Raw genomic sequence first — 27,273 nt, 5'->3', positions numbered from 1 at the left:
CTCTCTGATGAGGACACCAGAGAGGGGATGCTCTGGCAATTACAGTTTCCCAGGCTAAAAGTCTGAAACTGGTCCCATAAAGATGCCTGCCTCCTGTCTTTTTTCAGAGAAAAATATGTGAGCATCATTCCTCCCATTTTGGATGCTGACAAAATTCATCCTGGTTATATTCTAAATCCATCACACCTATGCTGCTAATCTGAAGGGACAGATTAGCCTTGAAAATTCACTTCTGGACTGGAGGGACCACTGCCCAGGGGCCAGACCCCACCAAGGCTCAAGGAAGGCTGGTCACCCAGGCAGATGGGGTCCAGTTTCCCCCAGTCCCAGTGCCTGGGCTGTGCTCCAAAGTGATTTCTCACTCTGCTCATTCTTCTTTCTTGTCTTCCCTGACCTCTTGAGTATTGCTCCCTTTAATCACAGCCCAGCAGTCATTAAAAAGGAGAAAGGATAAGGAACGAAGCAGAGCAGACTTTCTCTCCCTTCCTGAACCAGATTTCCATTCCTGCCTCCCTCTGAGTGGTGCCATCAGGAGCCCGATGGCACTAAAATAAATGGAAATTCTTATCTTTATTCATCCTGACTTTAAAAGGCAGCATTTTGTTCTTGTTGTCGCCTCTCAGCATCTCTGGGCCATCATGGATCCTGTGGTCCTTCCTACCATCTAGGAGGCCAGATGGCTTTTTAGGTCAAAATAGAAACAAAGGGATGGAGCAGAGGAGGCAGAAATGTGGCTGGTGATTTGTAGAGAGTGGGGAGTGTGGGTCTGGTTTTGGATTGGTCTGGAATTCAGAGGGAAGGCTGAAACGACACTGGAGGCAGCTCTAGGAAGGTACCATTACTCCCTAGGATCCGGGGAGCATGCCAATCTGTCCATCATCACCCTCCTGACCAGCCTCCTGTCCCCCTATGTTCCTCCACAGACCCCAGAGTGTTTCGTTTTTCTCACACGTAAAGTGAAGACAGTAATAATATCTAGCCCAGAGAATTACTCTGGGAATTAAACCGGTTAAAATAAGCAAAGTACTTAGATCTGTGCCTACCACGCACTATGCATGGTTGCTCTTATGTTTTAGCACTTCTCTTTTCCTAAAATGGATGCCAATCTAAGGGGGCATTTGTAAGCAACTATTGGCTGTGAGTGTAAGCCAGCTAACACATAGTAGGTGTTTTGTGAGTGTAGTCTTCTCCAACCACCACCTCCCTCTTCTTAATACTCACGCCAATCTTCTTGGATATTCTCACACACAGAAAAAGTGACTTGTTCAAGGTTACGCCGCAACCCTGCTAAACTCAATCTCATCTTTTGGTGTAGCTTATAAACAAGATGGCGCTTTCGTCTTTCTATCTCCTATTCACTCACAGTGCTGGTCAGGAGGACTCTAAACACATATTTGAATAGATACAGGGGCCTAAGGCCATTGCCATGGAAGGTGCGACTAGAAGGAAGGGGTCAACCAAGACTCCCTCACTGCCTCCCTGCATGAACTTGAGTGATTTCTGCATCTTTCTAGGCTTTTATTTGTATAACGAGAGAGGACCTGGTCTGCAACAGAATCTGTAGGGTCCCTCCCTATTCAGGTAACCCTTGTCTGTGACTCATGCTGTAGGTAAATGGGTAGATTAAAGATGGCCACAATTCTTTGCAATTCTCACTGACACATGAAATGCAGTTTTCTCCCACTGAATCTGGGTTGACCTTAATGACCTTAAACAGAAAGTGCTCAGGCCAGATGCCAAAAGGCCAGGCAGCATCTGATCTGCCTCGGCTCTTAGAACACTTGATCTTGGGAGGGTATCTTTGCACATCCAACCTCCATGGCATGAGAAGACCAAGTCAAATGGAGAGGTCACATCCAAACACTCTGGTCAACAGCTCCAGCTGAGGCCAGCATAGCATGTGTCACCTGCCTGTTTTTATCCCCTCTAGCACCAGACCCACTAAAAGGTCCTCTTGAAAATGTATTCTCCGGACCCACATAACCCATCTGTCATGGATCAGAGGCAAACCATCTGCACCCTTCCCAAATTCCTGACTCATGAAGTTGCAAGTGGAACCAAGCAGGTGTTCCAAGCCACTGAGTTTTGTGGTAATTTGCTATGCAACAATAGATGGTCAGGTAGGTGAGCTATGGACTGGCAGTTCAAAGGAGCTGAGGAGGATGGATTTTGATCACAAGATTGCCTGGCATTACACTGATCACAAGGCTTTCTTCCCATGCAGGGAAAACCAGGGCACCCAAAGGAAGAGGATGAGAGAAGTGCTTCAGGGAGCGGCAGTTACTTAGACATGGTGGTGGATGGGTCCTCTAAGAAAGCCATGATTAAGTGCTTACTGTTTTCCTTGTTTTAGTCCTCTATTTTGATTAAAATCACGAATACTTATAGAGAATAAATGAGCCCATCGCACATTTAAAACTGTATCTTGCTGATATCATTATGTTTGTCAGATCTGTAACATTTCTTATGTCTAATAATTTTTTACTCTTTTGAGTACTGAAAGGGAACTTGGGCTCCTTTCCCTTTCTGATGCTTCATTCATTGTTATATCCTCCATCTCTGGTCAAGAGGTGAGGTTTCCCCAGAAATAACTGAAAATAAAAATAACAGAAGGATTCTTTATGTCATACTTATGTATCAGCCTCCCTCCTCATATTCTTTCATCCCGCATTAGCATTGAATTACTATTATGACAAATTGCTACAAACATAAGACAATGTAAATTTGTTATCTTGCAGGTCTCTAGTGTAGGAGCTCAATACGGGTCTCACTGGGCTACAATCAAAGTGTCCAAAGGGCTGTTCCTTTCTGGAGGAGCTAGGGGTGAATCTGTGCTCTTGTTTTTTCCAGTCTCTAGAGACTCCTCCAGAGACACGCCTTAGCTTGCAAGCCCTGTGCTTCCTCCCTCAGTCAGCATTGTCACCTCTCTTTGATGCCCTCTTCTGCTCTCCTCTCCCACAATGAAGAACCCCCGTGGTTACACAGGTTGCACCCTGATAATACAGGATAATCCCCTTTACAGCCAGTTGATTAGTAACCTTAATTCTACATGCAAGCCATTTCCCTTTTTGTCCTGAGGTAAGGTAATGTAACATTCACAGTTTCTCAGAATTAGGATGTGACCCTCCTTGGGAGGGCTCTATTCTCCTACTACACACCTTATGACCATCCCCAAATTGAAAAACTACATGCCAGGGGAACACTTCACTCCAGGGGAAGGTTACCAAAGCAGAAGCAGAAAACCAAGTGAAAGAAGTCAAGATATTTTATTTTGTGTTTGAGATGGCAAAGTCTACATAGAAGGTGAAATAATAATAATTTTAAAATAACAGAAGAATCTGTGATGTATTATAGAATTAGTCCCTCTCTCAGTCACAAAAGTAAAGACCACTTGAGTTGGAGGGAAAGAGGAGTGTTGAAAGTCAAACAAGGTACACTTGTAAGTGCTAATGAGTCTTCTTAAAAAGGACTCCAGACCCTACTCCCACCAGGCTAATTACATGCATGCTGGAAGGGATGAAGAACTATAAAATCCAGGGGGGTCTGAGGGCTGGAGACGGCCTTCGTCTGTGCCTTACTTGCCAAACAGCATCTGGTCAATGACAGGCATGGCGGTGTTCTTCCCTGGCAGGAGAACAGTTAACTGCAAATACCTTCAAGGCAAATCTAGATCAGCAGGGCTTCAGACAGCGCCTGGGATCCTGAGGGTGGGTTGAAAAGCTGTTGGGCATTCCTCAGGCCTTCAGAAGGGTGAGAAAACTACCTGATTCATAGAACCAGCTGGCCTTAAATGATATCATGGTGGAATGAAGATTATCAAGCAGCAGATGCCAGCAAGGACCACACACCTGTGAATCAGGCAGGCATGGAGAGGTCCTTATATATAACAGGAAAGACAAAGAGTGTGAGGGCCAGACTGAGAGGTGATGGCCCAGCATCCGACATCCCCCTTTCTCCTACACCTTAGGGACACATCAGGCCCCTTGGACATAAATATTCAGGAAGAGGTGAGAGCTTGAAAACCAAAACTGAATAGAATTTAAGTTTCCACTACCAAATGGATGGAACAGAACAGGAATGACATTCAGTTATAGAAACATTGTAGAAAATTAGTTAAGCTGTGCTTCTAAATTTGTGTGGCTGCAAATATTATCAGTGATATGATCATATCTCATTTAAAAATGGCAATTTTAAAATCTGAAATCATTGCCAGTTGTATTCTTTAATTTTACAGAAAATCTATGAGTTCAAGTGCTGTTGTTCCTTTTTGAAATACTAAGAAACCCAGACTAACAAAGTCAATGTCGATTACACAGCTATCCAATGACCAACTCAGGGCTTAATCCCAACCCACTCCCACAAATCTTCTTTCCACGGTTCTTGCATCTCCTTTCAGGAAGCTCCCAAGTGGTCCTAGCTCTAAAATGTGGCATTGAAGATGTGGCCTTGGTCCTCTCTCCTGCCACCTGGCGGTAAGACCTTGGAAGTCATTGTATTCCTGGAGCCTTATATCCTCATAGGTGAGGAAACTTATAGTTCAGGTTTGTTGTAAGGATGAATCATTGGCCACAGACATGTTTCAAAAATGCTGAAGAGTTTTTAAAATATAAGATATGATGATTTTTATACAATATGGGGTTTCTCATAGGGGAGGTTATGAGAAAAAGTTTCTCTGTGCAAGCATAATAGAGTCTACAGAGAAACAAAAGGAATCTTAAAACTAATTGTAAAGGTGGGTATTACCCTGTCTATTCTGCAGAGAAGAGCTTGCCTGACATCTACTGAATCTGGAGTTGCAGTTTTAACATTAAGGCCTTCATTTACTAAGAAAGGTCTCTAACAACATGATCAGAAATTTGAATTTTCTCTTAACTTCCAGGGAATGAATGTTCTTCCTCTCTATTTTGACTTTTCCAGGATGTATTAATGAGAGAGAGAAAGAGAGAGAGAGAGAGAGAGAGAGAGAGAGAGAGAGAGAGAGAGAGAGAGAGAGAGAAAGAGAAAGAGAGAGAGAGAGAGAGAGAGAGAGAGAGAGAGACCTCCTGTCTGCACGCGCACACACACGCGTGCACACACTCATACACACACACACACACACACACACACACACACACACACACACATCTCTGCATTCTGAAGTTCTGAGGTTTCATTCTTCTGAGAATCTACCCTAAAGGACAAAAGCTAAATCTTTCAGGAAAGATAACTAATACTAACGAGCAAAAAGGCAGACAACTTAATCCTCTCATAAAGATCAAACTTGTGTTTTGGAGACAACATGGACTCGGGACATCCTTTGGAATTGTTTGTCCACCTACTGGTTCTAACTGGGCAAATCCTCCTTTCCCTCAGTAGACCTCACTTTTCCACAATGGAAGAGGAAGGGTTGGTTTGCAATACTCTGAAGGAGATGCAGATGAGGGCTACTGTTATGGTTTGGATGTGAGGTGTCCCCCAAAAGCTCATGTGAGACAATGCAGGAAGGTTCAGAGGAGAAATGATTGGGTTGTGAGAGTCTTAACCCAATCAGTGATTTAATCCCCTGATAAGGATTAACTGAGTGATAACCAAAGTGGAAGGGTGTGGCTGGAGAAGGTGGACATTGGGGGCATGGCTTTGGGTATATATTTGTATCTGAAGAGTGGAATCTCTCTCTCTCTCTCTCTCTCTCTCTCTCTCTCTCTCCCTCTCTCCCTCCCCCCTCCCTCCCTCTCTCTCTCTCTCTCTGCTTCCCTCTGCCATACTCTTCTGCCATGATGTTCAGCCTCACCCAAGCCCCAAGGAATGGAGCTGGCCTTCTATGGACTAGGACCTCTGAAACTGTGAGCCCTCGAATACACTTTTCTCTTCTGTAATTGTGCTGGTCAGATCCTTTTAGTCACAGCAGCAAAAAAGCTGACTAAAACAGCCACCAACCTGGAATTCACAGCTCCTTTTCCTGCGTCTGGTGCCCCATGTGTCCTTGCCTCCCCCATCTGAAGGCCTGCATTGCAGCTGCTTCCTGCCAGAAGCTCCCACTGTGACTCATCCAGAGATGAGCTTGGCCACAGAGATTGATACAGGGTTGGGAGTGAGAATCAAGTTGGCCAAATGACATGAATCCTGGGACTATAGTTGGAGGGAATAGGAAAGAAGTGTTCTTGCTCTGCAGGTCTCGCTGACTGGTGGAAGCCCAGCTGGAGAGAATGGTGTGATGCTAAGGAAAGCAGAGCTAAGAAATGGAGAGGGACCCCATTGATATTGCTTTTGCCCCTTGATCCAACTGTGCCTAAACTCCTACTTGAGCCAATATATTTTCCCCTTATCCCTGAACTAGTTTGTGTTGAGTTTCTATCACTTATAATCCTACGAATTCAAATCTCCAATTGCCCATCCACCTCTGAAGACCTGTTGATTTCTAAGTATAAAATAGTTCCACTACATCATCTCCTAATCTGGAAGCTTCCCAGTGAACCGATCTTTGGATGTGTGATTCATCTTAAGAAGCCACTTCACAATACCAACTTCCCAAGGTACCCATTGCAAACCTTGGGTCTCAAATGAAACTTTCCTTTCTAGACCACAGCAGATCACCTAGGTTTTATACTATTTACATCTCAGTGATCATCTCCCCTGCCCCCAATGTATTGACAGGACTAAGGCATGCTCTATCTTACTCCCCAAAGGACTATAAGCTTCTAGAAGCCAGGGCCTCTCAAGGACTTATTCTATGGTAGGCACTTGAATCACTCTTCCAACAATTCAGACATAGCTTTAATCATCCCATTTAATAGATAACAAACCCAAAGGAGCCCAGTGGGCCAGAGGCCACAGGAGCAAGAGCTTTGAGCTGTATGATCCTCCCTGACAGCTTCCTCTTAAAGGGATGACCTGAACCGTTGGCCTTGGTACCCGGGCTGGTACCATGTGCCTGGGTCAATGGGCACTCACCACGCATCCTGAAGAGTCCACCTGGCGGTCAGACACGCACTTGAAGTTGCGAGTACAGCCTCCGTTGTTTCTAGAGCAGTCCCGAACTGGCCCGAAGGAGGATAGCAGGTCATTGATGGTTTCAAAGTATGTGGACAGCATCGCTTCTTCCCTTGGAAAGAAAGGGGATGATTAAACCCTGGAGATGTCTATGTTTGTATGAAAAAAAAAAAAAGTGAGCCAGGCACAGTACACGTGCCTGTAATCCCAGCGGCTCGGGAGGCTGAGGCAGGAGGATTGCAAGTTCAAAGTCAGCCTCAGCAAAAATGAGGTTCTAAAGCAACTCAGTGAGACCCTATCTTTAAATAACATGCAAAATAGGGCTAAATAGGGCTGGGGATGTGACTCAGTGTTGAGTGCCCCTGAGTTCAATCTCTGGTACCAAAAAAAAAAAAAAAAAAGAATTCATTCCATTGGATACCATTATTTATTTTTCTTGTAATCAGGAAAGTAATACAAATATATATTTTAAAAGAAAATATTAATAATAGGTATGCCATCATAGGGCATGGTACTGAAGTCCTGTCAAAACAAAGAGAAACAGAACTTTGTACCTTTTGTTTCATGAATCCTCATAATTTTGGAAGGTAGGTATGAGATTTCCATTTTATCACTAGGTAAACTGTGGGTTAGAAAGGCCAAGTACCTTGTTGAAAGCCACCCAGCTTGTAATGTGATAGAACTGAAGTTTATACAAATTTTCTTGAGTCCAAAAAGAAAGCTCTTCCCACTTACACAACTCTGACCTTGCTCACATCTGTTTTTACAAGTTCTAGGGCTTCCTGCAGCAACTCAACAAATGAGTGCATTTCTATTATCCTAACATCAGTATTCTAAGTTATTATTCAATTTATAAAACTGAAGCTAGGAAAGATTGTGAGGCCTATCCCAAGTCCCAGACTATAGACCTCAGAGTCAAGAGACACACATGTCTGGCCCTAGGACACAAATCAGATCATTGCTTTTTCCAACTATTGCATATGAGTCACACGGTCAAGATTGTCAGCAACAAGCAGGTGGGAAGGTCATGGGATTCCAGGGGAACACATGATTCTTCCCAAATGAGATTCCCAAAAGGTAAGAGTGGATGAGGTACCATAATCCATGGATCTGCCAAAATCTTGCAAGATGGAGTTCTGTAAGATGCATTCTGTAACACAGGGATACAGAAGAATATTTCTGGTGCAGATTTCTGGAGAAAGGTCCTCAATTAAGAGACTCCCTCACACTGGGGCATGTGGGATCCTCACAGCCACAGGGGATGTTAAAGGGACACCACAGGCCATGGGAAGAAGCACCATTTCTTCCATGACCTATGGCTCATTGAGACTGCAGCCATGCAAGAAGGGATGTGCATATGTCACAGGTGGATCTGAGGGGTGCTGCTGGTGGTGTCTCTGGGCCATCTTTCACACCTTTTCCCATTCTGTCCCTCTAGAATCCAGAGATGAGCTTGACCACAGAGATTGATACAGGGTTGGAAGTGAGATTGGGTCTCCAGGATTGGGTCTTCTTACTCATGTCCTGCCTCCAATCTTATCCACTTCTGTCCTATCTTACAATTTTTTTTTTCCAGTGCTGGGGAAGGGATCAACCCATGCTAGGCAAGGGATCAACCACCAAGCCTCATTCCCAGTCCTTCTGTCCCATTTTTGTGCTGACTGCCACTGAACCTAGTAAATCCCAGCTCTGAACCTAGTAAATCCCAGCTCTGATCAGACACTCTGCTGACCAGTGGCTCCCCAGTACTTGCAGAGTACAATTTAAATGAGTTGCCTTGACCTTCGGGAGTCTTTGTAATCCAGCCCCTAGATACCCATCCAGTTCTATCTACCCTGTCCCCTTCCACATGCCTCTTCCCATTTCTTGAACACAGGGTATTAGTTCAGGTTCCCTCAAAGCAGACCATGAAAGGCAGGTAAGTGTTGAGTAGCCTTCTTTTGAGATACATCCTGTGGGGAGCTGTGGGGCTGGGATGGTCCTTTATGGATACCCAGGATTAAGGCAAGGGATCCGGGCCTTTGCACGTCCACGTTAGCCAGCCATTGGCCGAGGGCTACAATCTGGAAGCAGGTATCCTTGTGTGAGGCTGTTCCCCGTGGCTGAAGGCAGTGCCCCAGGGGAGACATACCTGCAGACCATCAGCACTGATCACCAGAGCTGAGGGCTGGGTGGGTTGACCCTGAAAAAGGATCTGGATCCGTCTATACAGCTTGAGTGTGGTTTATCCAAGATATTTGGGACCACAAGTGTTTCAGACTTGGAAATTTTGGGGTTTGGGAGACTATGACAAGGAGTTTATCTGTTGAACATCCCTAATTAAAATTCTGAAATCCAAATGCAGCAAGAATGGAAATTTCTGGAGTGTCATCCTGCAACCTGTACCTTTACTCTCTGAATCCTTAACTGTGTTCTTCCTTCTGTCTGGGGTGCTCAGCTCTGAATTATCTTCCTGACAATACCTTCCTTAATGACTGTTTCTATTCATTCATTCATTCATTCATTCATATAGTGCCCATGCTTATTGAGTGCTTACTATGTCCCAGACACTACTCTACATACTGGGGATTCAGCACTGACTCTGGACAAGGTCGTTACTGCCCCAGAGCTTATTGCTCCCTACTTTGTAAAGCCTTTCTCTACTTCCCCCACTTGAATTAATTCCTTTTCCTTTTGAACACATTGTTTAAATCTCTTGTCTTATTGATTTTAACTATTGGCTTCATGGTTACCCAGAGAAACTGTAAGCTTTTCATGAAAGGGGCTGATTTAATCAGTCTTCTTCAGTCCCCAGCACAGGATCTGGAACAACAAATACTAAGTAAATATTTTCAAATGAAACAAAGAAAACACCAGAAGCCACAGATGCAGTCTCCACCAGGTAGTCCTCACCAGAGCTAGCTCCTCTCTGTCCCTAGTCTGGGTTCTCATTCACATCCTTCAGGTTCAGAGCTGCAGGATTTGACAGAGGAGAACAAGCAAGGAGAGCCACCAGATTGTCCCTTGCTTCCTAACACAACAGCAAGGTGACAGGTAAGGGGGCTTCACAGTTCCTGCAATGAAGCCCCAGGAGACTTGCCACTTTTGAATCACGGCAAGAGTTCAGGATCCTGTAAAGACATCAAGGCTACTAAAATATTAACATCATCCTCTGAGGGAAAGGAAGAAATGGACAGTGAGAGGGGAGATGAGAAGGGGAAACAATCTGATAGAGTGAGAGAACAAGAAACGAGGAACATAGAGAAATTTCTAGACAGTGAGAAGAGCAAAGGAGAGGGAGAAGCACATTTAGTCACCAACAGGAAGGCAAAGGGGCAGATGAATAGATGGACAGACAGGTGGGTGGGCAGATAGATGCATAGTGACTCACACATAGAAGATGGACACAGAGATTAAAACACAGGCAAATGGAGTCAGAGAAGGCACAGGAAAGGGGGGATCAGACAGGGGAGGAAAAAGAGAGAAGAGAGGAGTAAGAAGTGGAGATGCAAAGAGGAGAAAACATCCGGATAAACAGAACGAATGTGTAAGGGTAGGGAGGGGAGGGAGTAAAGAGGGAGGGGAGACAAAGACAGAAAGACAGAAAATAAAAGTGAAGAGAAAGACACTGAGTGGAAAAGAACACACAGAGAGATGCAGAGACTAAACCACGGAGAAACAAAGAAGAGAAAAAGAAGCAAAAAATGCCCGCTTCCTGTGGAACCCAGAGATGGCTGGGCAATGCAAACAGGGGGCGGTGAGCTTTTAGAAAGACCAGTTCTGCACAGACCTGTCACATGTTGCATGTAAGCAGTGCTCCCTACAACACAAAGCCCTGACCCAGGACGGTTTAGCCAGGGGAAGTGGCCGCCTGGTTTGGATCTGTTAGATCTTAAAACTGCCCCCATAGTGGAGAGAGAGAGGTGGGGATCGGTGGAGCAGCCCGGGGGTCAGAGTCCTGCTGGACTGAGGGGCACAGCGCTGGTACATCAGGGGACCTGGGAGAAGATCCAGGCCTCTCCAGGAGTCGGCTCAACACCAGCGTCATCTTCCTGATTTATGATTTCCTGCGCACCTGCCATGTGCCAAGAGCAGTGCTTGGCTCCTTTCCTGCGCAGTCTCTTTTGATTTCCATAACAGCCCTGTGAGCTACACATTTTCCCTCCCAGAGGCAGCTGGGGAAAGCAGGTTTCAGGGCAGCAAGGTCAGGCTGCGCACATAGATCTGTCAGGCTTCTAGTCCTGAGCTTGCCTTATGCCACGGGTAAGGGTCAGCAACGTGTTCCGTGTCTTGGGTGGATCAGAGCTCTCATGAGGGTCAATTCTGTAGGAATCGGGGTCCAGTTTCTCTCCTTTTTGAGGAGGAAGAAAAGGGAAGGGCAGAGCCTGTGTTCTTTGTGTAACCCCAGCACCTGACTCCTGACCTGCGCTTGTGATCTACCACAGCCACGATTCATGTTGGAGTAAGAGGGGAGACACAGCATATTCATTTACTAGAAGCTTCATCACAAGCGCCACAAACAGGGTGCCTTAAAGCAACAGAAATTTATTCTCTTACAATTATGGAGGCTAGAAGTCCAAACCCAAGAGATTGAAAGAGTCATGTCCCTCTGTCTACTTTAGGGAAGGATTCTTTCTTGCCTCCAGTGGCCATTGACAACCCCTCACTTTTCTTGGCTTGTAGCTTCATGACTCCAATATCTTCCTGTATCTGTATGTCCCTTCTCTTCTTAAAGGAACATTTTGCTATGATAGGAAATTGTGTGACTTGTCCAAAACGCATGCTAAACTTAGTCACCAATTAACAGTAGTAGCATACAGGGTCTTGTTATGGTTTGGATACGAGGTGTCCCACAAAAGCTCATGTGTGACACAGTGCAAGAATGGTCAGAGGTAAAATGATTGGGTTATGGGAGGTTTAATCTATTCAGTGGGTTAGACCACCAATATGGATTAACTGGGTGGTAAATGTAGGCAGATGGACTGAAGGAAGTACATCACTTAGAGCATGCTCTGGGGTTTATATGTTGTCCCTTGTGAGTGGAACACTTCCTGTCTGCTTCCTTCCACGTCCTGAGCTGCCTTCCTCTGCTACACTCTTCTGCCATGATGGTCTGCCTCACTTCAGGCCCAGAGCTATGGAGTCAGCTGACCATGGACTGAACCTCTGAAACTGTGAACCAAAATAGACTTTTCCTCCTCTACTCCGTCCTTGTCAGGTCTTTTGGTCACAGTGACAAAAACTGTAAGAGGAGCTGAAGTCATGAGGATGGTGACTTTGTAAGTGGCAGTAAGTGTCCTTATCAAAGAACTTGACAGAGGGAGTTTGTCCCTTTTACCCTTCTGCTTTCTGCTGTGCAAGGCACACTCTTCCCTTCCTGTGGAGGCCGCGGTGCTCAAGGTGCTATCTTGAAAGCAGAGATAAATGCTTACCACAACAAACCTGCAGGTCCTCGATCATGGGCTTCCCAGCCTCCATGAGAAATACATTTCTACTCATTATTAATTTCCAAGCCTGTGTATTTTTTTACAGTAGCATAAAGAAACTAAGACAAGCATCTTCTGGATTTAGGGTCATGAAAACCTTGAAGCAGTGTTGGAGTTAGGACTTGAACCCAGGTATGCTCATTTCCAGAGGCCTCATTCTTTCTCCTCTGTGAAGTTTCTTCTGAACTTCAGACTTCTCATTTGTAAAATGGAAACAATATCTGTCTTGCTGCCAAGCCTGTAGATTATTCCGAGACTATAATAACATGATACATAAAATGTGCTTTCCAAACTCTAAAACTCAATACAATTTTATTCCTTGTTCATTCGTTCAATAAATATTTGAGCCAGATATTGTGCTGAGCTGATTATTATTCTGTTTTGGGGGGCCTCTCTGCACCTGTTTCTGCACCTAAGTCCAAACATTGTCTAAAATGTTTTCAGGCATCTCTCTAGCTCTGACATCCTAATTCTTTTTTCTCCTTCTGACAATATTGGTTTCAAAATGAAGTCAGCCAAACACCACCAGGTTAGGCGAGGCTGCCATCCCCTCATTACCTGACTGGCCAAGTGCAAATGCATCACCTGGGTTCCATTTGGCCCAGTTGGCCCGAGCCCCATGCAGGGTGAGCACTAGGCAGGGCGGCTGGGAACAGATGCTGACATGGCCTGTGGCTAATAAACACCAGGAAAGGTCTGTGTCGCTCATGGAGAGGTGTGAATGGATGACTCAGAGCCCAGACAGTGACAAGCCCCCTACAGATGCACACTAATCATTCTCTGGTAACAACTGGCAACTTTGTTTCATGAGCTCCTGGGGAAGGAGGAAGGTGGAACAAACTCTTGAAGATAGAAATCAAATTTCCCTCCCACCCACTTTTCCTTGGGGTGTAGCCTTCTCAGTAACCAACTGCACGACCACAGGGAAGGACTGTGAATGAAAGGGCAGGTTATCTGCAGTCAGAAGGCCCTGAGGCAGAACCCCAGCTTCACTCACTGTGAGATTTTTGGGCAAGTCCCTTAAGATTCTGGCCTCCATATTCCCATCTGAAAAAAAATGGGGATATTAATGCAGTAAGTGACAGCAACTAGTAATCATCACTACCATCTGACTATCCCTCAAAGTTGCAAAACCATGCCTTCAGAAAGTAAGGAGCCCCCTATAGGGGACAGGAAGGAGGATCTGGGACCCCACGTGGTCCATTTACTCATTGAAAATGTTTCATCCATGTCTAGTTTGTTCTGGGACCCGGCTGGTTCGTGGAAGAGGAAGAAATGATCATGCCATAGAACAGCCTGTGATGGGAGGGATCCCAGCAAACAAGTGGGGCCAAAGGACCCATGGAGACCTCAGAAATGGGTGAGTCCAAGAAGGCTCTTTGGAAGGGACACATAAAGGATGAGCAGGAATTAGCTACAGGAGGAAGGATGGAGTGGAATGAGGGAATTCCAGGCGGAGGGAACAGAACATGTTAAGGCCTGGAAGAAGGAGAGGAAGCACCCTACGTGGGGAAACTTGAAAAGATGTGAGGAGGCTGAAGCATGGAGGAGCAGATGTGGCAAAGGCTGGGGACAGCAAAGGGTGCACCAGGCATGGCTCTTACTTCCAGCTGTCAGCCTGGGAGCTACAGGCTGCCACCACAGGGTTCTAAGAGCAGATCCTGCTTTTATTTAGACTAATGGCAGGAGAGTAATTTATAAAAATCCTTAAGGCAATAAGAACAACAACAGAAATGCCCACTCTGCATTCACACGTTAAGCAATGTGTTCAGCCTCACAGGTGTCAACCTACTTAGTCTTCCCGGAACTATGGCGTAAATGACAGGACCATCCCCATGTAGCAGGAAGAGACACACAGGCTGCCTTTTAGGATTAGGCTGCTTTGAGACGGGATGAAGGTAGCCGGGTGAAGTACTATGACACTGCCCAGAACATGGTGACTGTTTACAAAGATTAGCTAAAAGACTTTTGGGGAGGGGAAGAAGGAGAGATGTGAGACAGCAAAAGCTTTGGGAAGGTAGATTTGGCCTTTTCTAAAATCAGAGCTATTCTGCAATGGGCACATGACCTTCCCATTACTGCTGCTGGCCTCTGCAAGAATGCAAACTGAGGAGGGACAGCCATTACCTGGGAAGGAAGGAAACTTCCTGGGAGAGTCGTGGAGGGGAGCCATGCTTCTGGAGGAGGGGATGAACAGTATCACCATATGTGAGAGTTCATGTCTACTGAGAATATCTATTGAGCACATATAAGAACACTGACCTGACATGGATTGCCTCATTTAATTCTTGCCACAACCCTGTGGGATCATGTTATTATCTGCATTATTCTTATTGATTTATTTTAAAAGATGCAAGTCCTTACATGTAGGACTTGGCACCTACAGAAGTGGGGGTAGGGTTGGCAGGGAGCCCTAGTGACAGAGCCAGGCTCATCCTGGAAGTGTCTAACTCCAGTTTCCTCAGAGTCCTGCCTTCCTCTTTAAGATCCCTTCCCACCAGGATTCTGGGGCAGGTGTTCCAGCTGACACTTTCTGGTTCCTTCCTTCAGCAATTATAAGTGGCTCTAATTTAGGTGGAGATGTGGGCTGCTGTGCAGAGTGGTCTCATAGCTTCCTGTAAGCTGCTGGTGCCTTTGAGTAGCTTGCAACTTCCTGTATGCAGACAGCCCTCCCTGTCATACTCCCAGCACATGGGGCATGCTGCAGCTGGTCACTGAATGGGGACAGGGCTAGGGGAAGAGGCTGAGGGGACAAGTGAGGCCTATCAGCTGTGCGGTCTTGGGAACAAAGGGAAAACAATTGTGATGTCCATTGTCCATCTGTGAAACAGAGATGATAGTATTCAATTCGCAGGGCAGTGGGTCAGGATTCAATGAGTTAAAAGATATGAAAGCCCCTCATCCCCACTGGGCTCCAATGGGACTCTCTCTCCAAGGCTGTCATGTTTTGGAAACGCGTTTGTTCATTTACCAAATATTTGCTCAGCACTCACCATGCGGGTTGGAGGTTAGGTGTACAGAAAAGAGGCAAATAAGTGGGCTTTGTCTTTCTGGGGCTCACAGACAACTGACGGAACAGAGCCACTCAGCAAGCATCTGCCTGGATAGAACATGCACATGCCACGTCTGAGCCCATGCCTATGTCTCTTTTAGTGCCGAGGTATCTGTGTTCATGTCTTTGCCTATGTCTACATCTAAGTCTATGATTACGACTGTGTTCGCTGCTCTAAAATGCAGAGTACCGTGACAGCATATGGCAGAGGAACTAATCTACCCTAGGGGGTTGTAGATGGGGCAGAAGGGGCAGGATTTCCTGGACAGCACCTGGTCTGAAGTCAAACCAGCCTGTGGCCTGGTGAGGTTCTACCACACCAGGGTTTCCCCAGGAGTACTGAATGACCTGTCTCCTGCCCCCACTTTACATACTGATCATGGTGTCCATTGGCTCTCCAAGGCCATCGTTCCTCCTCTCGTGCTTGTTCTGACTACTCAGTAATGAAATTCTCCTCCTCACCACCTCCCTCCCTCCCACCCTTTGCAAGTTCCATCATTATTTTTAAAAAGAAAAGGGGGGAAAAAGATTCAGTGACAGATACTGAGGCTTGAAGATTATTTATTCATGAAATACCTACATGGAGCAACAGAGAGCTCCTCATAATTCTTATCTCACAGAGAAGCTCATTAAGACAGGAAGCTCCTAGAGATGGGAGGCTAGGTTCTCAGGAGAGGGTGCTCAGAAAGCTGGCACTCTCCCTTGACTGGGAGTGTATTCTGCTGCTCTGGAGCCTAGGAGGCCCTGATGAGGGATGGCAGAGGAGATTTCTCTGAGCCAGGAGAGACCACCATTAGAGAGTAGATGAGACTGTTCCTGCTAGCAGGGACAGCATCTGGGTCCAGCTCTGGGACTCACAATCCACATTGGTACCATGATGGGGTGATCTCTAAGTATCCTTCCAGCTCAAATTGTTGATAACATTATGTGGCTTTCCAAGAAGGCTTTCAATTATCAGTTGTCAATTTCAAAGATATGAACGGAGAGGCAGCAGGGTAGAGAATACCATTTATTCCCATGGTTCTGCACCTGAGGAAATCAAGGGACTTACACAATTGGTAGAGAAATCAGAAATACATACAAGTATGTTACCACGAGGAAGCCCTGGTTCAAACCCAAGCCCTGCCATTCAGAGAACATTAACAGTTCATTCAACCTCTCTGAGCCTCAGTTTCCCAATGCACAAATCATGGGTGATAATATCTAATTCTTAGGCAATCGTGAGGATTACAGAGAAAATCAAAATTACATGAAGGCCGGAGTTTTATCATGCTTGCTGCAGTCCAGAGTCTAAAGTATTGTCCAGGACAATCACCAGATTTTTTATTGGACAAAGAATGAATGAATGAATGAATGAATGAATGAGTGAGTGAATGAGTCTGTAAAGCATGAAGCCCCAAAGACAGTACACTTGTTCTTACTGTTGTGGTGATGTTATGAAGGGCAGGCTTTACATCAATCCTGAAAACTGCTTAAACCCAAAGAAGGGAGCTCTTATGTGGAACCCAGACACTCTTGTCAGTCTGTTGAAGCTTGAGGGCCGCATCTTCAAATTCTGCTTTTATATGCGTAAAATCCAATGCAAAAGCATCACAGAGGAAACCATTCATGGAATCTTTATAAAAAGCCCCTTGTAATATAATAAAATGTAGATATTTCTTTATTGATATTAAATAAAAAAACCTAGAAGCAGATGTAATAATGAACACAAATTCAAAGTAGTGATGAGCACAAACTATATTTAAGACATCTTCAACAAATGAAATAGGATATCAAACTACTTGTAATTTCTATTGGTGACAAAGTCACAGGTACCGTTAACACATCCATGTTTGCCACCTGTGTCTGGAAGAAAAGGAAATGATAAATTTCAATGGTAGCCTGGTCAAAACAAAGATGCACTATTTTTTCATGTCATTTTATGAACCCCTGGCATGGACTCCAGGTGCAGAGCTCCTGTGTAGACTGACACTTTGCTGGAAAGCTCTTCCCTGAATATGTGCAAATATAGTCAGCAGCTTGGGTCCAGATAGGAAGAGACAGGAAATTAAAATACGGCTATGCTCACATTAAAATAATTGCATCCTAGAGGGGCACATGTGATGTGGTGAAAGGAGAAAAGACTTTGGCTTCAGAAAAAAAAAAAAAAAATTAAAGTCCTTAGAGGTTCGTCTTTGCACAAGTGACCTCTCCTTTGTGACCTTCAATGTTCTCATCTCTAAACAGTCTTTGCAATGTTTCCTTGAGGGTGGCTGGAGAACTATACCTTATGCAAACATGCACACCACAGTCCTTCTCCATCTCCCCTTCTGTTCTTTCTGGGTAAAAGCATGTTTTCTGCAGAACCCCCCATATTTAGAGCTCCTGTGCAGAACAAGGTGAGGGTACATTTCTAATTTCTCAAGCACCTACTGGGTACCAGAACTTCTGCTAGATGCTCAACACTCAGAAGTGCTGAGATGAGGCCTCTGGTCCCAGGAAGGATCCAGGAGAGGGCAGAGCAGCAGGTAAAGACTTAGGACAGATGCATCCAGACAGGTCAGGAGATTCCCTAAGGAGAAACAATGGCTTCCTCCTACTGCAGTCTGAGAAGGCTTCCCAGAGGAGGAAGTGATATACTGGATCTCAAACTAGATGGGGATAAGGATGATGAGCCAAGAAGGAGGGGCTAGAGGATAACACAGACAAGCAGAACAAGGAGCAGAGGGAGAGGTAAAGGGCTGCAGAAATAGGCAGTGAGCCCATTCGGTGTGGCCTTCTCTTTTGTGTGTGTTTTATAGATATTTTCTAGTTCAATCCCCCAAGTTAGATCTCATTATCCCATTTCACAGCTAAGAGAACCAAGGCTAAGGGATGCAAAGACTGTAGTTCTCTATGGAGAACCTGGAGAGATGATTCCAATTGCCTAGACTGTTAGAAGATGCCTGTTTCCTGGGATTCAGGAGCTGGCAAGTTTCCAAGGAAATGTTCTGGAGGCAAAACCTCTGAGTTGCAGCTCAGTGGAGCCTGAACGGGAATTCAACAGTATATGGCTCTAAAGTCCACATTCTCCTTCCAGAACGTCACTTGTAGAAGACCATGCTCTCTGAAATTCCACCCCATGTCAGATTTGGGAACTGAAAGCTTTGAACTAAAAGCTAAGGACTTTGGCAATAGGGAAAGTGCTGCTTACCCCCACAAATGCAGCCAGCACCCCCCTTTCCTTGACTCGCACACTCCATCTCCTCCTCTGAGTCTTTGGGGAAACCTGGGTGATAAGTGAGCATTGAACTAAGGTCTGGTGATAATACCAACTCTAGCCTGTTTTCCAGACAGCTGTCACTCACCAGTCAGTCTTGAGTTGGGCCCAATGACCTCTCTCTATGTGCCTCACCTGCACATTGCCAGGGTCTCTGCTACTGAACTCTGTATAGGCCAGCCTGGCCTCTGTCACTTGAGGAGTGAATAAGTCAGCTCCTGCTTCCCTTCCAAGGGACTACCCAATGACCTGCAGTAAATCCTAGAACCCAAGACTTGCTGGCTATTGCTGAACCTGGGGGTGACCTTTCAGAAAAGTTCTAGGTGGCTGGAGGAGTGGGGGTGGGCAGCCACTAACCTTTCCAATTCCATGAGCTTCTCCTTAGCCAGTACCTATAAAATTGACTCTACAGACAAATCCCCACTGTCTTGGAACACCTCTTTTCTTTCATCCATCCAAGCCTAATTAAGTTAATCACATTCTCCATGGTCTCACTAAATCCTAAATGTTTTTTATTATTGCTGATAATGGAACGATTCCCAAGATATTGAGTTCCCCACCTGCATTGTCCCATGTGGTGTTCACAGCAACCTTGTAAGAAAACTGCATGCAAACTTACTATACAGATGCAAAAACGAGACCTGTGGAGGTGAAGAGATTTGCTTCAGGTCACACAGCTAATCAAGATTCAAACCCAGCTCTTTCTAAACTCAAAGTTGTGAGATTTCTAACTTCCATGGCCCCTGAGTACCAATTTCAACCCATTTCACGAAGTCAAGTGTTCACAGCTCAATTCCACTGTAAGCAGGTGGAGAGGGAGAGGGTGAGAGTTGGAGCAAAGAAGTAAAGAGGAAGAAAAGGAGAGGTCAAGAAGACAGGAAGGGAGCAGGAGAGTCAGGTTTAGGTCTTATTTCTCTCTGGAGACTGTCAGTGTCTAAAGGCAGGAATCTCTGTACCTCAAGGGTTTAGCACAATGACACTTACTGTGGCGTCGTCCAGTAATTCCTTAATGATTGAATGAGGAATTAATGGCAGAAGGAAAAGCCCTGGCCCAACTTCCAGGTAAGTTGGCTTTTAAATGAATGAAGATTTCAAGAGCTTCAGGCCATGTACACTTGATGCCTCCCTTGTGGGAATGACAGTAACCCAGGCTGAGAGGAGATAGATACAAGTGGAGATCAATGTGGAGCTCTGGCCATTAAGACCCCTTGAAATGTAGAGCTGTTTTCAGTTGGTGTAAAGTTGCAGCTTTATGCACTATGGATGAGTTCTAGAGATCAACTGTACAAAATAGTGCCTACTGTTAAATAACAGTGCATTGTGCACTTAAAAAATTTGTTTAGAGGCTAGATGTCATGTTAAGTGTCCTTACGACAAAATCAAAACAAAAAACAAGAGGACACAAAGAACTCTGGAGGTGATGGACAAGTCCATTGACGGTGTCAGGGGTGTGCAAGGAAAAATGCAATGAAGATCCAGGAAGTGAGAAGGCTGAGGCCCTGCAGGAAATGCATGGCAGCAGAGGTGGCCGTGATGTGGCTTTGGACAATCCTTTGCAATCCCTGAGTGCTCAGTGACTGAGCTAGATGAGAGCTGGAATAGTAGAACTGGCCCTGGGTTGAATCTGGACACTTGGATTCCAAATTGTTCCTGCCACTAGGTCACAGTGATCACGAGCCAGCCCCTCCATTCTCTGGGCCTTGGTTTCCCCATGTGTGAACAAAAGGCAGGGATGAGGGCTTCCTAGGGTGGCTTTCAAAGGGAGCTGCTTCAAACATCACTGCATCTTCCTGAGGGAGGAGGGTCAGGAGACTGTGTCACATAGAAGCCTGGGTTCTGGTAGAGCTTGGAGGAGGTGTTCCAACCCTCTAGGCTGCAGGAAAATGCCTGCTTCCTCCAGCCAGGAACTGGAAGGTTTCCAAGGCGTGTCCTGAATGTGAGGCCTCCTTGCTGCAGCCTAACCCGGCCATCTCTGCCCGGGCTCACTCTTCATTCAGGTCCTATTTGTGGAGCACCTGCTACACACCAGGCCTGGTTCTAGGTCTGTGCAGGCATGTAGGGATGCCCTCTGTCCTCAAAGAGCTTGCGTTTGGATGGAGAGGCATTGCAGACACAGAAACGAACTAATGGCGGGTTTGCTTGTGATGGACTGCCAAATTGGCACCAGCAAGCACCAGGCTCACTATTTAATTATCCCTCCCATGTGTGCAGGACTGCATCATCATAAACAGATAAAAGGCACATTATTTCTGAAGGTTGTCAGAGTTGTCCCTGGTTCTGCTGTTTCATTGGACAGATGAAGAAACTGAGCCCCTGAGGGAAGAATGGATGGCTTAAAATCAGACCCCAGGATTTTTTGGGCAGTGTCCATAGCCTGCAGTGACTGGTGGCAGTTGGGGGTGGGACATTCTTGAGAAAAGAGGCCTAAAATGTGGCTGAGGGATACATAATAAGAGCATTGCAGGAGAGTCTACCCAGAGAGCAGGGAAGACCTACGCCTATACCTGCAAAGGGAAACACAGATAGAAGGAATCCTGGAGAAGTTCCACCAGCGTGCAAGGAGAAGATGAAATTTCAAGTGTTGCTAGAACAAAGGAAAGATACATGGAAAGAGAATAGCATTGATGATTCCTGTGAGGGGAATCAGAATTGGACCTTGTGAGAGCCATTTGGTGTCTCTGACCTCAGCTTCCTTATTTGTCAAGTGGAGATCACAGCACCTACCTTGCAGGACCAATATGCAAACAAAATAAGATGCCACATGCATTTTCAGGCACAGAGCAAAGTCTAACCAATGTAAATTTCCTAGCACTGCGTTTCACAGTCCACACCTGTATGACTGCAGCTACCTTTGCGTGGTGTTGACAGGTTAGAAGAAAGCTCAATTTCCCAAGTGACTCCAGCTTATGCAGAACACAAAGAACATCTACCTGCCTACAACAAATTATAAAACAAATCACAGGCACGGAAGGGCTATGTCTGGTCTATCAGCTACTTGCAAAGAAATTTAGTAGAGGATAGTGAGTTATGGTAATTAAACCCTAGTTGGTTAATTCATTTGCTGAATAAGTACTATTGCTATGTTGAAGTATCAGGGTTATCTGTAACACAATATAATGACTTTTTACATGGTGAAAATCCCCTGTAATTGCCCACCGATCATCAATGATTATAAGACTGTTAGATATTCAATGGCTTAAATGATGATTACTCATTTCTTTAGAAATAATGAAGTAATTATCCAATTATCCACCCATCCATCCATTCATCCATTCATCATTACAAACATGTTATTTATTAAGCACCTACTGTGTTTCTTCCCCTATTATAAGCTATCAGGAATACAGACAAGAATAAGCGATGCCTCTGTGCCTAACAAAGTCAACAATCTTGGAAACTAGATATTACATGGCTATGAGAAATGTTTATGGGAGCTCAGAAAGGGAAGAGAAGGGAGGATTGGAGCATAGATTAAGAAAGACTTCAATATTTTTATTCATTTTAAATTTATATTGCATACATAAACAGCCTTATTCAAAGTAAATAAAAAATTCCATTATTTTGGAAGAATCAGCAATGGCACTGAAGGAGGAAGGAGAAAGCAAAAAAAAGTGGAGGCAGAACAGGAAGAGGAGGAGAAGGATGGAGTATCCTGAACTGAAAACAGTTATTATATTTGAGTTTGTGTCATAAGCAACAAGGCAAAAGACAAGCCAAGACTGGATTGCAAAGAAAGTGGGTTGAGGAAAGAAAACTTGGAGTTCAACAAATCTCCAAAAGCTTGCCTGTGTCTTAATTTGCAGCAATTTGACAAGAAGGTATTCGTTTTCATCAATCAGGTAGGCAAATATTTTTGTCAAATGATAATTCTTAGTGCCGGCAGGGGTGCAGTGAAATGCTAGCTTCCTATTCCACTTGTGGGAATATAACTTGCCAAAATTTATGGAAAGCAATCTTGCAAAATGTATCAAGATTCCTGAAGTGTTCTTACATTTTGACCGAGTGATTACAGTAATAAATTATACAGGGAAAAATGAGCGATGCAGGTGAAGATGTACATACCAAGATGTTCATCAGGGCATTGTCTGAAATGGGGTTAAAATGGAATGGAAATGGCCTCCATATCCAACTGTGAGAAGATGGCTATAGACATTATAGTTCCTTCACATAGTAGGATGCTGTCTAAAAATTTTTAAATCATGATTTTCACATGCAGTTAATTATGTAGAAAAAAGTTTATGTTATTTTATGTTATTAGTTTTTTTGAAGGCAAGAAAAATTACAATGATATGAACACACTCTCAATATAGAGACTTTAAGGGGGAGATGGCATATAATTGGGGTTGATATGTGGAGAAGGTCACAGTGAACAGCCCTTATTTTAATTTACACAATATCTATGACCCCTTCATCTTGGAATGGCACCCATTTGGCTTTGTGGAAATGCACATCCTTCTTCCCAAGCACACATACACTTTGAATACAGCTGTATTGATTTATCAGTTAAGGTGTCTTATCTTCCTCTGCCTTACAGGTGAGCAAATGAACCAATGACCAGTTCAATCAGATGTTTCAAATCTACATCCTCAACCTTCATAGTGGCAAGAAGGTTGAGGATGCAGAAATCAATTGTTCCTAAACGCTCTGTATTCTTCCACTCTGTGGAAGCCATTCAAGGTGCTTCACCAGGTAAGTCTACTTTGGTTTGCTGACTCTAGTCATAGGCCAGATATCAGAAGGTTCTAGGCAGAGCAACAGCATAAATAGCACCATGTCTCTAAATCGTTAAGAAATACATGAGTTCAGAGCGTCTGGGTTTGATGCAGTAAGTTCCGATTTTGGTTGGTAGAAGAGCCAGGAAAAGGTCTTGGGTTTTGTGGAGCAGTATTGAGAGAGGATGCTGAGGTTCAGGGGGTCAGACCAGGAGGGATGCCTGTTGTGGGTCATCTGAGGGAGACCAGCAGAGGGCAGAAGCCAGGGACAGAGAGGAACCTTCATCGTGCCTTTGTCTCCAGGCCACAGAACATGGAGAAAGAATTAGGGGAAGAGAGAGTCATAAGCAGCCTGCTCCTGGAGGTCAGTGTTAATTTAGTCACTCAATCTCACAGCAGACAGGCAGGCTTTATCTGGAAGCCTTTGTCACTTACAAAATCAGGACCTGTGCGGCCTGGAGGCCACAGAGGACAGGAGAAAAGCAGCGGCCCTGGAATCTAGAAGCGTATCCAAGTCCCTGCTCTGCTGCTGGGGAGAGACCTTGGAGAGCCACTTCCTGTGCTAGTTTGCCAGAACAGTGCCACAGAGAGAGGAGCCTAATCTCTGGAGGCGGCGACAAGCCCAAGATCCAGGTGTCAGCAGGGTGGGTGTTTCCAAGCCCCCCCCCCCGCCTGCCCGTGGTCCCTTTTCCCTCTGTCCTCCCTCTGTGTGTGAGTCTGAGTGCTAATCTCCCCTTGTCAAAAGAATCCAGCTCATGACGCACTCTTCTTGTTCCTTTGCCTCCAAATTTCCCTTTTGAAAAGGACACAAATCCCATTAGGTCAGCTCTACTCCCATGACCTCATCTAACCTTAATTACCTCATTAGAGACATTATCTCCAAGTCCACCACAAACTGAGGTCCTGGAGGTGAGAATCAACAGAAGAATTTTGGAGGGACACAACTCAGACATAACACTTGCCTTTTCTGAGTCTCAGTTTCCCTACTTTCCATAGAGTTCTTTGTTCATTCCTAGTAAAGCATATACATTCATTCATCTGCTTATTCATTTATTCAATCATTTGTCAAATATTTATCAAAAGCATAGCACTGTCACTTAGGTAGTACCTTTAGGTTTAGGTTTGTGCAGACAAAAATTAAGGAAAATTCACTTTTACTTTTTAACCAGAGGGTTGGATTGGTTTTATGTGACACTGGTCAAAGGGGAAAAGGGGCCCTAGGGTCCTCTGCTTTGGGGCTAACTCCCTAGTCTCTAAGTGTCTATTAGGAGGTATACTCTCAGGCAACAAGGAAGGCCAGTCCTTGCCTCAGATTTGCTGTCAGAAAGATCCATTAGCACCAGAAAAGATGTAATTATCTGCCCCAGGGCTGTCTATGGGTCTTGTTCTAGACAAGGTTACTCTGCCTTCATGGGTTAGCAAAGAAAGTGTGGGGGAGGAAGCAGGGGAGACAGTGGTGGTGTGTGAAGTATTTCAGATACACACTGGACCATCGGTCTGGGAGAATGAACCTCTCTTGCATTTTCCCCCCAATTTCATGGGGAAAGGATTTGGCATGGCACGAATAGGAAACATATAAAAATTGAACATCTACTATGTGCCAGGCATTGTTGTTGGTGAAGAGTATCTGATCATTGTGTGGGTACAAACAGGCATCAAACAAATGAACAAGAATTCAAGAGTTAGGCAGCTCAAGTGTTCAGTAGTTGCTATGGCAGCAGGGTGGGGAGGGACTCGGGAGAGTTGCAATGGGATGTGCTGGTTTAATAAGGTGGTCTGGGAGGGCCTCCTTGATAAGATCATCAAGGTGTAGGGTCATGGAGATAATCAAATGGGATAATGAACGTGGAGTGATTAGCACAGCATTTGACATGGAGCAAGTGCTCAGTAAATTGCTGCTGTTGATGTTGTTATTGTTAATTATGCTCTAAATTCCTTACCTGAATATGAGGACATTATGCCTAATTCATAAGGTTGCTGAATAGATTAAATTTGGAAAAGCACATAAATAAACTGACATGACAAATTCAATGATTATCAAGTGCCAGGTAGGCACTCTACTTTGGATGGTGGAGAGGGACCCCTGAGGAGATGGTTTCGGGCAGAGGCAAGAAGGAAGTGCTGGAGAAAAAAACAAGGCTGGGGAAAGCAGGTCACAGGCAGAGGGAACATCAAGTGCAAAGGCCCAGAGGCAGGAGTGGGGTGGACCTGTCAATCTAGGGTGTTGGAGGTGATAGTAAGGACCCTGGGCTTCATCATAGGTATAAAGCCAAGGCATTGACTGGAGGGTTTTGAGAAGGGAGTGAAATAATCTGGTTTACATTATGAAGGCTAATTCTGAATACTATATGTAGGTGACATAGTATCTGTCAACTTCTTTATGTGTAAAATGTAACTATTTATCTTTGACACAGCAGGAGGTCAGCAGTAATATATATATATATGTATATATATATATATATATACATATATATATAAAGCGTCTAATCCTCATTCTAAAATAAATGTATTCATTAAGTGCCTTCTGTGTGTAGGCATGTCAGACACAGCAGAGCAGACAGCGGCAGTTGTAACATATTTTCCTTGGGGACTTCTGATGGTCTTATTGGCACAGGGTAGATGCTCAATAAATTGTTCTCATTTGATATGGAATCACATATTTTAATACTATATTATTCATATTTTATCTCTTGCTCCAAAAGTAACATATTAGAACCCACCAGAGTCTCATTCCAGAGGAAGAGAAAGCAGCCAAAGAAAAACAAAAAGAGGAGCAGATAATGCAAGAGGGGGCAGGAATGAACCATTTCTCCTCTCTCTCTCTCTCTCTCTCTCTCTCTCTCTCTCTCTCTCTGACTGAATATAATCCCTCTCCTGCCTATTTGGTGAACTCCTATTCACGTTCCATGGACCAGATCAATTATTACCTCCTCTTTGAAGCTGGAAGCCCCCCTTTACCCACCACCTCAGGCTGAACTGTCGCCAGCAGGTTCCCAGATCCATCGCGGCTGGGGCACATCCTAGGACGCAGGAGTGTGCTGTCTGCTCCCAAGGTTCATTCTTCTCATTTATTTGTGCATCCTCAGGGATCAGCCCAGGGTCTGATGTGTGGCTGGTGTAATAAATATGTGGGGAAGAAGGAAAGGAAGACAGGAAGAGAGGGAGGCAGGGAGGGAAGGAATCCAATTCTTTCCTCCTCTTCCAGATAATGCTGAAGCTCATTTCAACCAGCAAGTGCTGAGTTTATTGATCAACATTTCTGAGATATTGAACTGAGTTTCTATTGACAGAAATAACTGGCAAGCGGGCAGGGGGAGCGAGAAATGTGCTGACAGCCAGCAAATCACAGCCCTAGTATTAGAGTGCCTGTCTCTGCCAAGGGGGACAATCATTAATTTCCTGTTCCTTCACAGTTACGTTTCTTGGATTGACTGACAAGTTCATCTGGCCCTTTATAAATAAACTCCCTTCTTATTCCGTGTTTCTAACTGCACCTGCCACCCAGATGATCGGCCGCCCCGGACTCACATAAACATTTCAAATTGCTAGCAATAGCTCAACATGGTAGTTAAAGAAAATCTTCCGGTTACTGTATGGTGTAATCAAGAGAATCCACTTAGCCACAGGATTGTAGGCATCTGAATGCCATGAACAGAACCCAGGAAGATATCATTCATCACCCCCCTAAACACATTGATATAAATGACACCCAAGCACATAGGTATAAAATAGTTTCTTGGCACACAGAACTTGAAATTAAGTCCCCTAATAAAGCTGTGTGATTCTAAGTTACTTAACCTCTCTGAACTTTAGTTTTCTTCTCTGAAAACATGGGAA

At 44.8% G+C, this 27,273-nt stretch overlaps 1 protein-coding gene across 6 annotated transcripts in view; it reads right to left on the bottom strand.

Moving 5' to 3' along the window:
• Window positions 1-27,273, bottom strand: part of Astn2 (astrotactin 2) — an 851,054-nt gene that overhangs the window by 343,200 nt on the left and 480,581 nt on the right. For all 6 annotated transcript variants that reach the window (XM_047524417.1, XM_047524419.1, XM_047524418.1 and 3 more), the window contains one exon: window positions 6,931-7,081. In XM_047524417.1, the coding sequence (XP_047380373.1) occupies window positions 6,931-7,081 (151 nt within the window). The remainder of the gene's footprint in view (window positions 1-6,930; window positions 7,082-27,273) is intronic.

Source organism: Sciurus carolinensis, chromosome 14, assembly GCF_902686445.1.
Source record: "Sciurus carolinensis chromosome 14, mSciCar1.2, whole genome shotgun sequence".
NCBI classification, from domain to species: domain Eukaryota; kingdom Metazoa; phylum Chordata; class Mammalia; order Rodentia; family Sciuridae; genus Sciurus; species Sciurus carolinensis.
The sequence above is the reverse complement of the archived record's forward strand: the minus strand, read 5'-3'. Positions and strand labels throughout refer to the sequence as shown.